Below are 15,628 nucleotides of genomic sequence, written 5' to 3'. Positions count from 1 at the left end.
GTATATATTGCTGATGGCAAATTCAATTCATTTATACTCCAGATTTACAGCATTGTGACTCTTGTTCGTCTTCCCATCTTCAGCTCCTTTACTCGAGTCCCATTTCTCCTTGTTGACTTCTGCATCATTCCACTCTGGCCAAATGGGAAATCTGCATCTCCAAACGCCTGCTAGGCTCTCAGAGGAGGCTACTAGGGACGCTGCTCTGAAAGGATGACACATAACTCTTCCTTTCATTTGTTCTTGGCTTCCCTTTTGTCAATATTGAGCAGCGAAATGAGCCAGCTCAGTAGCTACCAGAGATTCAATCTCGAGAGTAAACCCACCAAAGTCCTGTTTACCCTTTCATAGTGGAGTTGACATTAGCTTATACTGGCTAGCTGTCTCCTTCATGATGATCAAAGACTGTATTTAGACGTATGAGAAGTTAGTTAACTTCTAAAGTGGCTGCAACATATTGATATATAACGTTAGGGTCACTGCATCTGTGTATTAACCTAAATAACACAATGAAACCAGCCAAAGTTTGAGTATGACGTTCTGTCAGGATTAGCAAGCTTCCTGAACGCTAGCTAACTTAATTAGTTTATTTGATGATATGTTGCTAACGCTAATGCTAACCACAGCTGACCTTAATTAACGCTAATAGCCAGCATTACAACTCACTCAGTCTGTCGGTCGGATGAAGAGACTCTACTTGAGGAGGTCTCCCTTTTCCTGACTTTTGGCTTGGACATATTGCACTATATCCGAACAAGTCAAGTAGTAGGCCGGAGGTGCATTTGTTTGGTTATGTTGCTAAGGAACGTAGCTCTAACGTGGGCGGGGTCTGGAGCTGTTGCGTCACTTGGTAATTTGCAACCTTATGTACAGTCTATGTTTACAATTACAGAGAGTAACTTCAGAGTAACGACACGTAATCAACCAAACACCTGGCCTCATTGTCCTGTCTATAAACTGATAGAATTATGGAATATATTGCAAAATATAGCCTCAAAATGTGCTGCAGAGATGAATCAATACCTTTCTGGAACCATCTTGATAAAAGCGTAATAGTAGAAGCTTCACAAAGGGTTCATTTTCCTGAAGGCCATGCATGGTATTGGATTGCATTGCACTGCCTCAAGTCTGTCATGTGATGCACACACATATGGCTCATACTGTAAAACCGCAGGATTGTAGCACCACTTACAAGGAAATATAGACAACACAACACAATACATCAGAATGCTGTCCAATTTGCTACTTTCTCTGAAATGCATGCTGACATACTTTGATGTGGATTTCAGTTTTGGCACTGCAGTAATGCTTGCACACCACACAACTGGCATGCCATCGTTGTATTTCCTGGTCCGGACAACAGTTAGGTGTGTGAAAGAGAACAAGCTGTAGTGGTGAGAGCACAGTGTCTGATGACTATCACACACTGTTTCCTGAGTGGAATCACATGGTCCTTTGTGTGTGTCTCTCTCACGAACACACACACACACACACACACACACACACACACACACACACACACAGTACTCGTACTTTTCACACATACAACTTCATCTATTGTACTCTGTGCCACAAGTTTCTTCGAGGGAAACATATCACTAGTGTTTTCTCAAACATTATGTAACTCAAATAGAAACAACTGTGCCAGTGCTTGTTCTGCACACTATACAGTCTTATTATGGCCATTGACCTAATCATTGGCCATTAATCTGTGCATTTCATTAGAATGACGAATAATTAGGCATGTTTTCATATATACATTGATGTTACCACTCGATCGTTCATCAAATGCAGTCAGAGTGATGTCTACTGTCACTCTGTAGTGTTCTGCAGTTCACCTGTTGCATGGAAATACCAAAGCAATGCCATCTTACATCCCAGTCTCAAGACATTATTGCTTGTGCAGCATGCTAATAACTTAAGAAGTGTGTTCATAAGAATAATCCAAGCTCAGTTGGCTATGTGCTGGTAAAAACAAGTATTGTTATAATCTGAAATATTTTCTTGGGAGATAAATCCACACAGGGAAACAAAATGTTTCTGTTGCATTTGAGCCAAATACTGTGGTTTAAGTACCCGATTTATTAATTCACATAGTTTGTAGCTCAGAAGGTTATAAGATTGAATTAATCATAAAGCGTGTTGAGCAACACCAACATTGCCCCAGGGTTTTGTTATTATATACAATTTGTGTATGTATGTGTATACATAGAGATACAGACACATACACACAGATGAACATATTTAAATGAATTGCATTAATTCAACAGAGACAGCAAAATTCTGCTAAAATGTTTATTCTATTTTGGTCTTGTACATTCAATGTAGTTTTACATGTAAACTTAATCTCAACTCAATGTTTAAAAAAATCCTTCATATTTAATTTGAACACTAATGTACAAGAGAGTAGTCTGCTGTCTGATTCCGTTTTTTAAGTCTCACCAATTGCATAATGCAAGACCCAACACATAAGAAACAAACAAAAACGAAAACAGACAAACCCTAAATCAGACCTACATATTCATACTGGTGTCTCATATAGTATCATTATTAGACTGTATTGTCCGTCTGTGTCTTTGTAAGTGTTTGGAGTGACGAAGAAAAAGTATTCCCCTCTAATTAACATAAACTGTATTATGGCACATAACGTCAGAGAAAATATGGCATAAAGACAACAATTCATGACAGCAATATGAGATATGATAACACTTTCATAATGCTTAACTGCTAGGCCCAATTGCTTATGTTTTACACAGTAGTCTAAAGAACAGCTGGAAACACAAAAGTGTGTGCTGTAAAAGAATGATTGTCATTCATGTCCATCTATGTGAATTGAAGGAATACCTCCACACTGAACAATAACGTATCCTGTTTCACAGATAAATGCTGAACGACAAAGATACTGAGAGAGAATAGACCAAACAGACAGAAATTAAGAGGCTACGTGTTGTTTTCTAGCTTGTGTTTCGCCAATTTCTGTTTAGTTTGCACCCCTTCTCAGGGGTGGTATAGTCCAGGGCTTCAGAGGCCGTCAGGTTAACAGGAGGAGCAGCAGGGTTCAAGTGTGGTGGGCTGGGTAGGGTGTATAGTTGATGGTGGAATACAGAATCAGGGAAATATGCACTGAGAAAAACTCAATCATAAAGATGCTGAGGTTTAGAGGCGTGGGACAAAGAAGGAAACAGCTTTATAGAGGCAGCGACATCATTTGTGACAACATCAAGATAAAATTGGGCAGGGAGAACTACAATGAAACACTTGGACGTGCAGGTCGACCGGGCATCAGTGCAGAGAGGAGAATATTCTGGAGCTTTGAGGACCCAAGAATTCATATTCCTCAGAGAAGCTGCAGTAGAGGACTGAGAGCCACAGCCTGGGTGCTAGGGTTGGACCCCCCCCCAAAGGGAGGCGCATGGCTAATTTGAATGGATTGAGTGTCAACAGCAGCCTGACTTGCTCTCAGCAGCCACAGTCTCCTGGTCCAGTTTGATCCGCTCTCCATTGCTCTCCTCATACGGCAACCCTTTGTCGTTAGCCAGGACGCTCTCTACCAGGAAACGTGCTGCCTCGTCCACGTTGATGTTGTCCTAGGAAAAGGTCAGAGCAGTCCGTCAGTGTGGTGATAAGACTTTTTTTTCACATTATTTTTGTCGTACAGAAAAAGTTGTACATTTACACCTTAGTGACTATTCAGACACTAGTCCATTTCTTTGCTTCAGTAGGAATCACAGCCTTTAAGCATCTTTTCAGAATTGCTTCGAAAGTCTACTCAAAACCCATTTATATGAGCCAGCCTGTTAAAGCAACAGCTGGGAGACAGAGACGGTTACCAGAGATCTGAGACCAGCAGAGACAAGGTAAAAAACGCCATTTGCTTTTGTCCTTCACACTGTCGTCCCTTGGGTTGAAGAGGTAATGATTATTAATGGCCTTTCTCCGGACTCTATGGTAACAAAGATGTTTACAAAGAGGCTTGGACACCTTAGGTAAAAGGGGTAAAATATATTTTACAAATTGCTTGTAGAAAAGAAAATTGAGTGTCAAAAGTCAAGAATTAAATTAGCAACACAAATCGAATTGCTTTTTAATTAAAAAAAAAAAAGTGAAATCTGGCAAGAAGTACCGGTAACATTTGTCCAAATGTACTGTCCCAATCTGTAAATTGATTGGAAGTGCATGTGAATACAATAACATGATTATGAGAACTGTCTACATCTCTTTTAAACTTTTATGATTTTACAATGAGTAGAGGGCGTGCCGTGCACCAATCGGAACCAGATGAACATCCCAATAAGAGAGCCCAAGTTGTTGATTACATCATAGTAAAGTCTGACTAGGACCACAGAAAATTAACAGCACCTCAACCTTTAAAAAAAAAACTGACCTTCCTCAGCCACAAACTCCTCCAGACTGTGATGAAAACAATGCATATCTCAGTGTGAGTGTTATGAATTATTCTTTTGTACGACGTTAAGGAATGTGTTCTGTCACTTCAAACTGAAAGACAGTTTGGTACTCACTGACAGAATACCAATCACGCTTTGTTGTAGGTCGAGTTTATAACCAGGGTGACAGGCACTCAAAACAACAACAACACTTCATTGCACTCACAGAAATGAGATGGCCAGAAAGGCTTTGCACACATCACTCACACACACACACACACACACACACACACACACCCTCAGTTCACATGACACAACACGTGACATAGCTGCAGGGCCTCAGCATATTTGGAATTAGTTAACTAAGTTTACTCCTGCTGCCAAAACCCATCACAGCATTCCTCAACATGGAAGTACAAAAGGTTGTTTCAGTTTAACATGCAGAAGCACGTGTGTGTTTGCAAGCGTCTTTTGGCTCATTGAGGATGAATTCGAAAAAGAGAAATGTGACGGCAAAGGAGGTGAGGGAAACGCGTGAGGAAGCTTTTCTCTGGAGTCTCATAGTTAAGAGGATGAACATTTGACAGTACGGTGATTCGAGCACTCGTCAGACACAACAGCATCTTACAAAGGAAGTGATTTATCCCGGAGCACGAGGTGGCACACGCAGTTCTGCTGGCAGCATTTTCATTGTGTCAGCCTTCGTGCTCTCACACAGTTACCCGCTGATGAGTTTTATTTTATTGCATTGAGAGTATGCACTTCATCAGGCACACCTCACAACACAGACTAACAGCTGTGGAAACAAAGACACTAGATTTACTAAGTACTGTCATTTTTGGTACCTGTACACACATTTCAAAGGGAAATATTGTACCGTTTATTCCATTAATTTGTTTCACAGCTATTGTTACTACTACTACTACAACAACTACTACTACTACTACTACTACTACTACTACTACTACCTCACTTTTCAAATGTAGATTTTAATAAAAAATACATGATTTATTTACAAAATGTGATTTTTTTTAACCATTAAACTACCCAACATTATATTGAATTAATAGAACCCATAATTGGCAAACCCCTCATCTTTGTAAAAACACACTTCATTCAAACTCAAGAACAAGCGATGTATCATGAGTCACGGTAAACAATCTTGCCAAATACTATATTTTAGTCACCAAGCTGTGTGCCTAGCAGTGGCTGAGTAGTTCTGTCAGCGGTTAGCTAAACACATTGTCCAAAACAAAAGTACATTTTGTTGCCAACAGTTTTGCAGGACTTTTACTTGCAGAGAAGAAGGTTCATAGTGTGGCATTACTACTACTACTTTAGTAAAAAACCATCAGAGAGAATATTTATCTATAGCTTCTCCGTCTAATGTATTGATCGCTTACCTTAGCTGAGGTTTCAAACCAGCCCAGAAAGCCGGTCTCTTTGCAGAAATTGTCCATTAGAGCCGTGTTGTTGGAGCTGTCTTTCTTCTGGTCGCATTTATTGGCGAGCAGCACTGAGGGGATGGGGTTGCCATTAGCCAGCTTCACCTTGCTGTCAAGGTCACGCTTCCATTTAGACACCGCCTCAAATGTGGAGCCCCTTGTCACATCGAACACCACGAAGGCCCCCACAGCCTCCTTGTAGTACACTCGCGTCATGTTCCCAAATCGTTCCTGACCTGAGTGGATAGGAGGAGAATTTAGTAAAAAAAGCTAGATGAGTAAAAGAGGGTGCAACATCACATCAATTACTGCAACACCACACATGAAGATCTCATTAGTTTAATTGCCTTAAACCCCATTCTATTTACCCACCCGATCGCTCCCTGATCTAGAGGACTACTACAGTGATCGTTTATCTTTTGCACTTGATACTCCAGCCTCTCTGAAAACACAACGCCAGCTCATGGTTTAAGGTCGGCACCTGGAGAGACTCTGCACTAAGACTGGATTGGTGGTCCATACAAATATTTTGATCACATGCGCAATTAATAAAATGTTCTTTCAATAGCTAAAATCTGCATTATGCCAATACGGTCTGTGCAGGTGACGGGGTCCTAGAAATCCCTTTTACAGGGTGAAAAGGTTACTCAATCAATATGAACCTCTCACATGAACAATGCTCTGCTTTTTTTGAAGTTTTTCAGCTCAAAAAAGAATAGAATTCATGAACTTCTGCTTACATCATACAGACTTATTTACCATCAGCAAGTCCCATGGAACCGCCCCTTCCACTGTCCAATGTGACTTCAGTCTTTCAACTGAACATTTTTTGAAGTTATTACTAAGTCCAACATCTCCAGGTGTCTCCTGGATCCAATCCCCACAACCCTAATTAAAGCACACTCGCCTTCCATCATTTCCCTGATCATTTCTTCCTCCATTTTGTCACAACTACGAGAGAGCTCAACAATTTTCATCCTCCAAGTGTGGCCAAAAAAATCCGACCTGGTTTTCCTAATTTGCCAAGGGCCTAATCTGCACAGAGAACGGCAGCAGTAATCTGCCATAATAATTAGCCCTTTCTCTGTAGTCATTCTCTGAGACGATATTTCACAAAGGCAAAGAGAGGGGAATTACCAGCAGGATGTGTGGTGTCACTATCAATCCAAGAAGGTCTCTTCTGGACCACATTTGCTTTATACATCTCTAAAAATCTACTGATCGTATTCACATCCCACCAACTATTTAAAGATCAATTAGAGGTATTTTTCATTTTGTATTTGAAATGCATTCAAGTTTCTTTTAGATGCCATCCCATGATGGGAAACGACTACAGACACTAGGACTTAATAACTATAGTCATAACAAATTAAAATTTCCATGGTCATTTCCATACTTAAAAAGTTATGTGAGGTACTTTCAACTGGATATGAAGCAATTTAATACTGATGCCTCCATCTGGCCCACATACGTAAAACAAGACCATCAGGGAGATTGGCTATTTCTATATAGTTTTTCTTAATGCGCGTCATCAGCGCCACCAGGTCGGATTCTGTGCAAAAATCACGCAGATTCAGAAGAAAACACCTTCAGCTCGGTCTCCAGGCCTCCGGCATCAACCAACCCACCGCGGACAGACCTATCCGGCTTCGCTGCAGCCTGCCAGGCGCAAAGCTCTCGAACTCCATCTCCTCCGCCGGCCAGGAGCCGAGCAGAGCCTCACTGCTCCGCCTGTCCCCGCTGGGAGCCAACACCGACACCATGCTGCTGGAGGCCCAGATCCTATTGGTGGGCCCGCTGGAGGGAAGGGAGGCACGGGAGAACCAGAACCAGGACTGTGCGGGGCTGACTGTCAAGTGACATGAGAGGATTTCTAAAGGGACCCTGATGCTCAGGGTCCAAAAGGACCGCCAAATTCAACACAAAGTTAGAGTTCTGTGTGGTAGCTTTAATTAGCACACTTAAAATGAAACCTTTAAGAGGAAATGGGCTCTTGAGGTGAGAAAAAAAATTCCAAGAGCAGCGCTCTGATGTATCTCCTCCTCTACACACATCACTTCACTTGGGGGAAGTGAATCTATAATCAGCGGTTCAACTGGCAAAAGGTATATGTCTGGCGACACTTGGCTGACGTCACACTTTCAAGCATATTTATCTGATAAAAACATCCCTTGGTTTCTGCCCCAGATTGCTTCATTTAAAATTGTAAATCTGTAATAATAAGAAGCAGCTGGGCCCTTCTCCTTTTTTTCTTTCCATTATTAAACTTCCCTTTGCTTTTTTGCATCTCCATTGTTTTTTTGCTGGGTATGATAATCAACAGTGACTTCCTCAAACTTTCATCAATCTGACAACTTTTAGCTTGTAGTGTTCCTCAGAGGAAAGACACACCCCGAATATTAACGATAAGGCTGATATTCTGTATTTTTCTTACCGTCAACAAATTCCATGAAAAGACCAAAACCAACAATGTGTCTCTTGATTCTTTCAAGCTTCCCCAGCCTGTATGTTGCTCTTAGCCTGCAAGCTGATTTGTCCCATCTTCTCGTCCTGTTTAAAGGATGGACCACAAATATTAGCTTTCCAACGACAACTAAATCATTTCCTTAAACAGTTGTGGATGAAGTTCAAAGTAATAAAGAAACATGTTGCATTGATGCGATTTGAATAGTTCTTGAACAACAATGTTGGTCTATGGCAGAGAGCTAGCATATCATGCTTTGGCTATACTGACAACACTTGTTATTGGGATTCATTTATTGTTGGTTTTGGTCTTTTCATGGGATTTGTTGATAATAAGAAAACATGCATTACCAGACTTCTGTTATAACCACTGTGGTGCAGATAAGTTGGTTGCTCAAAATAAAACCAAAACAGGTTAGTTAGTAACTGAAAAACGCATCGGTGGGTTGACGCCCACCGAAAGAAGAACTGAGTACAAGCATGCACCGACTATAACTTTGATCATGACCAAGACAGTCTGGGTTTCGAATGCAAAACATTTTCAGACAGAAGGCCGTTTCATGCTAAAAAAATGGCATCTACTATGTTTCAGACAGTCATTCAGAACTCTTTGTCCACATACAACAAAAAAGCAGTTTCACATTCAAAGCTGGAGGGTCATGGTTGGTTTTACTCTGTGTTTTTTCTTCATATAAACGGTAGTTTTTAACCACACAAACACACAAGAGATCTTGCGAAAGCTTCCAAATATGGTTCCTGTTTTTGAGCTTGTGTGCCATCATCAGTTCTATTGCACAATATTAAGATTTTTTTCAAGTCTAACTAAAAATATAGGTCTCTTTTAGTTTTCGGATCTGAACACACCTATAGCAGCATCCAAAAAAATGTATAACTCAGATTTAGTCGTCGTCTAAACTTGTGACATCAGATTACAAACAAGGGATTTTTTTCTGGTTGAACTAACTCTTCTTTGTGTTGGGTGGCGTGTATGACATGTGCCGTTAAAGCACCTGCTCATTTAACTTAAATTTAGATTGAGTCTCTACAATAATATCAGGTTTCCAATGACTCCTGGTACTATTTTAGATTCAGCACATCTTTCTGCTACACTGCTCCAATACAAGAAAGGCGACAGGGCAAACATAATTGTACAGTGTATTAGACAATTTGCAACCACTAGAGCTGAGTTAGAGTTGAGAAAATGAACCAAGAACAGGATTGAGGAACAGTGAGCACAGCTTCTCTCAGCATATTTTCACTTTACTGTAGGTTCTTACCCAACCGCGCAAGGATCTGGATAGGCATGGCGCAGTGCGGGTGTGAGCGAGAGAGCGAATACACTGTGGGGCCTACGGGCCTGACGGTAATTGCTCATAATTGAGAGTCTAATTTTAGCTGATATAACCGCAGGTGAATTCACCAGAGACACGACACAGTGGGATAAAGAGTCGATAGACTGAAAAAAAGGCTTTAACTCCCAGGCCTTGTAGAACTCGTACATCCAGCAGAGTGGAGGCAAAGGCAGAATATGTAAAGAAATAATGGCTGAATCATTTCCAAGGCACGTGTCTTCTTTTTCTTCTATTGTAAGGTCTGACTCAGCTCCAGCTTAATGTTTAGCCCGAACGGAGAGACTGAATATTCACCAGAGGTAAAGAATACAGTGCACAATGTTTTATTCAGGTAAACGAAATCGTGTGAACAGAGCGACAAGGACAGGTGAGCAGACCTGACATTCATAAACGACTTTTGTGCTCTGATCAAAACATGGACCAACGATGGGACAATAGCTGAAATAGCTTTTCTTTGTCTGCTCACCTTGGACTAGGACCTGTTACAAATTAAGTGCAGACTTGCAAGGTTGGCCAGCAAACACTGACTTGCCTTAAGAAGCTTGTCGTGTACACACATGCTTTCTGACATATCTTCTAACTTCTTTTTTTTTTTTAATTAAAAAACTAATTAATTTTGAGAATCAGTATGATCATTCATCTATACTCGGAGCTGAGGACAAAACTTGAGAAGCCATCATGTCATCGTCTACATTCAACACTTCACTTGATTTTCTGACATCCAGTCCTTATAGCTGGGTCGATGTGTGGGGACTTCACCCCACCTTCAACCTCACTCCTCCTGGGGAAGAGGCGGCTGGATGGAAAAGGGTACGGGGTGGATAGATCAATCAATATCACCGATGTGATTGCAGTTGCACATGTGCACACACACGCACGCTTACACCCGACTGCTGCATGGTGTAATGAGTTCTTTGGGGTATTGATAAGGAGCTCCACACAGAAGTGGCTAATATTAAATGACAGCAAATCCCATGATGCCTGACCTTCATAAGGAAGTCCTGATAATCATTCAGCTGCATTTACTACATTTCCACTCCTGTTGCTGAAGTTCAACACAATATTCTGCACTACTCCCGAGTGCTTTGGTAAACAAAAGCCCTCTTTGTTGAATGACATCAGTGTGCATCATGTTGGTGCTGGTGATATTCTCCATTTTTTTATTGATAAAAAATGACATGGAAATGACTTAAAATAAACTACAGTGCTACATGTTCATCACAATCTAATGACAAGGTCACTCAGTGCAATGTTGTGTCTCATGAATGTGTTTTTAAATACACTTCTATGGCACAGAGGAATACACTTTATCTGGCTTTTGATACATAGAAGATGTTAGAAGGATCAGTTCATTGTCGGCTTTGATTTTTTTTTGGGATTTGTTGAAAATAAGAAAAATGGACTGATCTTTTTCTCTATTAATCAAATAATCCATTGTGTGACACTTTTATTATTTTTCTTTTTGACAGGAACAGTGCACAGCTTCTTAGCTGTACCAGAGATAGCTATAAGCTAATTTACGTATATGTATTATTTTAGCAGCAAACAGAGAATAACTAACACCATTATATAAAAATAGAAACTACGGGACAGTCATGTACATATAGAAAAACATCAGCAACCTCAACAACAAAGATTTCACAAGACGCATATACTGCCTGCGTTTCTGTGTGTAGAATATGATGTGTGGGCCAGGACATCTCACAGCACCACGGTATTTCATTCAAAATGGTATTTTGACTCACATTTCCCCTTAAACAGATATTTTGCGATTTATATAAAAATGTAATTAATAGCACAGCCAGCCCTATTATGTATGACAATGCAAAACATTGAATCATCACATTTAAGTAGCTGGAACCAGAAAGCCAAACATGGAAATTCAATGAAGCAATCATCTACATTTAAATAAAGGTCAAAAATAATTGTACAAAAAGCATTAATGACTGTCATATGCTGCTAACCCAATCAGCAGAAAACACAGGGATGGAATGAGCTGTGTGAACAATATACTATTTACTCACTGAATGCCACAGAGGAGCATGAGACTGCAGAGAGAACAAAGACGTGCGCTGTTGCCTCAAACGCTCAACATGCCTACAAACTAAAAGAGAAGTATACATCTGAATCTGTCCGTAAAGAAAGACAGTTAACTATTGTGAAATTCCAAAGGCTTTAAAACGTGGACAATTCACTTCAATCTACCACACAAATGACCTCAAGTGCGGTTAGGTATCAACACGCGAAATCTTCAGTTACAGAACTACATGATGAAAAAGAATCTGTTTAGCTACAGCCACTGTATGAACACTGTTTGTGTGGGAGAAACAGAAATAAGAGTCTCATCATTATCCATAGCCGTGGCAACCCCAGTTTCCTCTCCGGTCGTACATATCGCTATCCTGTGGGTGGGTTACCATAGAAACTGTCCAAGCCAGACACGGCAGTAGCAACAGCAGCAGTCTGCGTCTGTTGTTAGGAGGCAACCGGCTGTGAAACTTCCCCGCATGGCCTCCCAACTACTAAAATAAAAGACAACACAGGCTCCAGTCATTAAGGTAGTCTTCAGCACGAGCTGTAAAGGGGAGACTGAACAACACATGACCGGCATGGTCAAATTCCACTGAGTAGCATGTGAGAACTTACAATGGCCTTCAGCACTGAACAGAGTCTGAATTATACCGCTATGGCCTTTGTTTCCCCTTTATTGTTGGCTGGTCTACATAAAGCTTTGGCACAAGGTTGCAGGAATTAAGCTCAAAATACTAACACAGTGGAAACCGCTTATATGTATCAAAAAGCTTGGGACAGAATCCTTCCTACACAAACGCTGTTTAAATAATTTGCTTATAGTGATAGCAAGTAGTCCCAATGTCAGTCAATACAATTCAGTAAACAGCGAAGCTCTCCATTTCATTAATGTATATTCAATATGCAATCAATATACTTCTGAATATTAGATGGGAATCTCTCTGCATAAGAAATAAAGACAATAATTTGTTTTTGTTATGCTTATAGTGATCAATATGACCCCGACAGACGAGATCTCTTTAAGAGGTTTCCACTTGTTGTGTAATTATTACACAAGATCCATTTAAACTATCTGCCGATGGTTTTTTCTCACTTCCTGAAAAGCTACGACATGGTTATTATGGATTCATTAGGTCGTCTGAGATTGCTACAGCCTCTTAAATACAGTAATGTTGGCCGGGATCACCGGCGATCCTGCTGGTCTCAGAAGGTTAAAACAAATCAAAACAAATCTTGTCTACTTTGTCACAGGTTTTGTGGCCTTGGTGTGAACAGGATTTTCAGAAGCCTTAAAGGGTAAATGCATCCAGTATCCAGACAAAAGACAGAAAGAAATAAATAAAACAGAAGGTGTTGAATCGTGGAAAATGGCAGCATTTGAGTGAGAAAGAAAAGGGTGTTCTTAATGTTAGTGTCAGGGGTCAATGTAGAAAGGGATTTTCCTGACAGTACGGCCGGTTAGCACTGTGATGGAAACCACGTCATACATCCTGTTAATGTGCGACCTCCGGCTCCTACAGGAACGTTGGATGCTACAAGGTGCAGCCTTTTTTACACTATGCCATGGTGGTAATTATCCTGTCCAATGGTATATAGACGAATCCAGGAGAGACTAGCAATTTTGGGTGAAAAGGGGTGGTAGAGCTTCGAACTTCACATAGTGACTTCCATGGTGCAACCATCTCGTAGAAGCCTCTGATTACCATCATTCCTCCCAGACTGTAATCATTAGTATGGTTGGTAAAAGTCAGCGCAACTCAGAAGTTGCTCTTAGCGTTGCCAAGAGGATAATTCCTCCTCCTTTTCCGCATGATTAAATGGCTTAATGGTTGGTCTTAATGACTTGGCAATTATACCTCCAGCTTTTGCTCTTTCACACCCACGTTTCGTTACTTATTTTATCCGAGATGTGTCCTCAGGCCAGACCTTGGTGTAGGTGTGAATAATACGGTTTAGGATCCGTGTTATCTAACCTCAAACTTTGTTTCTGGAGACAGTGTGTGTGCATGTTCTGTTAATCTAAATACGTGCAAGCGTGTTCCCTTTGTCTCTTATCATATCAGTCCAAGTGTGTGTGTGTGTGTGTGTGTGTGAGTCAGTGTTTTATTTACCCTTGCAGATCGTCTGATCGAGTGCTGTCTGGCTGTGACAGGCAGACGGCCTTCCCTGGCACTCGGTCACAGATGCCCCTGCACACTGAGCTTGTGTTGCAAGGGCCCAAGTGACAGCGGGGGAACGTAGCCCACACCGCCAATCAGTCTGTAACGAACCCCCCACACACACACACACACACACACCAAACTATCCAGCCCCTTTCTGTCACCGCTGTAAGCGATGTAATAAATATAAAAAACAGCAGTACTCTGACCATCTGTCCTGATCTGTCTCAGCATATGAGGTCTGTTTGATTGAGGGAGAGGATGGACCTGCGCAACCATGGTGACTTTCAAAATGTATGAATACAACATGTCTAGAGGCAGGGCTGATCATGTTTGTCTTTTAACAGGATACAAAAATAAAGAAAGGATATGTCGACATTTTCACTTGCATTCCCTCGTGCGCATACAGTATAAGCATGTGAGTTTTGTTATAGAACAGACTTGAAAATACGTGAACATATCCTTTAATCTGAGCTTACTTACAGTATGTACACAACGGATATATGACCCACAGCAGCTGACTCATAAAATACTCAGGCAATAAAACATTTTAGACTAAGGAGGAAGAAAGGAGCTATAACTGCCACTTCAGGCCAGGACCGTCTGAGCAGCATGTACTAGAAAACAGTCCCTATTCTCTGCGTTGCATGTGGTGCTAAATCACTTGCACATGGTGACTTTCAACCATCTTGAATATTTTGGAGAAACTGAAATTCTCCTACACCGTTAGTATCTCCAGCTCTGGCATGTGCATCAACTCTGGAGACCCGTGACTTGGAGTCAGGTTCAGTAACGGATTACTTTTAAATCTTTTGGATGCTATGGGCCGATCGACAGGAGGGTGTGGTATACTTCTACTGTATGGTGAATAAATCCAATCTTAATGACAGCAGACATAATCATTATTAGTCAGTTTATCATCCCACCGCAGACAAACATCAAAATGTTAACAGGGTTACAATGTACGTAACTGAACTGCATCACAGTAGCAAGACTTTAGAGCAGCCAGCTGTTGATAGCCAGAGCATTTTCATTATCAATTACTTGTTTTGTTTTTTTATTTCAAGTAGTTTGTAGTAGTTAGTTATTTGCAGGTTCTCAAATGTGAATATTTGCTTATTTTCTTGGTCTTTTATGATAACAAACTGAATATTTGGAGTGTTAGACTCTGGGTCTGACAAAACAAGCTAATTAAATATGTTGACTACAGTTTTGGGATGACCCCTTTTTCACTATTTTCTGACATTTAATAAATAAATTAAGAACATAATCTGCAGATTAATCAATAACGACAAATTCTTTACACACAGACAACCCTTCGCCCCCACCCCTCTCTTCGAATGCCACCTTCTGAGAGAATGATTAACTACTGCTACCGGTCCTCTGCACATGTGAGATCATGATTGTTCAGTCTGGAACTGGACAAAACACATACAAGTTGCATTCATAAACTGTCATGATTTAAAATGTGCCATTTACAGCTACAGCAACTAAAGAAAAGCCGGCACAATAGTTGGACCCTTTGCCACCAAGAGCATCCTCTCACTCACACACACACACACACACACACACACACACACACACACACACAAAAGAGCTCTGAAGCCATGTGATCTCATTCCACCCAACATAAAAATATCCACTGTAAATCAGCCTTATGAGTTACAGTTTATATGACCAGGCAATTTCACAAGCCATAATGTGAGATGTATTTTTGGCTCTGAAGATAATCCAGATCCAACATGAAGAGAGAGAGAGAGAGAGAGAGAGAGAGAGAGAGAGAGAGAGAGAGA

At 40.8% G+C, this 15,628-nt stretch overlaps 2 protein-coding genes across 6 annotated transcripts in view; both read right to left on the bottom strand.

Moving 5' to 3' along the window:
* The window catches only part of adgb (androglobin), a 36,244-nt gene extending 34,051 nt beyond the window's left edge, over window positions 1-2,193 (bottom strand). For 3 of the 5 annotated variants that reach the window (XM_031870221.1, XM_031870224.1, XM_031870222.1), the window contains exons 1-2: window positions 667-2,193; window positions 49-205 (exon numbers count right to left, since the gene is read on the bottom strand). In XM_031870221.1, coding sequence (XP_031726081.1) covers window positions 49-205; window positions 667-737 — 228 coding nt within the window. In that variant the 5' untranslated portion in view covers window positions 738-2,193. Of the gene's footprint in view, window positions 1-48 lie in introns of all 5 variants that reach the window. The other 2 variants (XM_031870223.1, XM_031870226.1) reach the window with 2 other exon arrangements.
* An 88-nt stretch (window positions 2,194-2,281) lies between these two features.
* Window positions 2,282-15,628, bottom strand: part of rab32a (RAB32a, member RAS oncogene family) — a 14,684-nt gene continuing 1,337 nt past the window's right edge. Inside the window, exons 2-3 of the mRNA XM_031870235.1 lie at window positions 5,789-6,066; window positions 2,282-3,587 (exon numbers count right to left, since the gene is read on the bottom strand). Coding sequence (XP_031726095.1) covers window positions 3,438-3,587; window positions 5,789-6,066 — 428 coding nt within the window. The 3' untranslated portion in view covers window positions 2,282-3,437. The remainder of the gene's footprint in view (window positions 3,588-5,788; window positions 6,067-15,628) is intronic.

The sequence above is a fragment of the Anarrhichthys ocellatus genome, unplaced genomic scaffold (assembly GCF_004355925.1).
Source record: "Anarrhichthys ocellatus isolate YVR2014 unplaced genomic scaffold, GSC_Weel_1.0 scaffold52, whole genome shotgun sequence".
Lineage (NCBI taxonomy): Eukaryota > Metazoa > Chordata > Actinopteri > Perciformes > Anarhichadidae > Anarrhichthys > Anarrhichthys ocellatus.
This window is presented reverse-complemented; position numbering and strand designations above follow the sequence as displayed.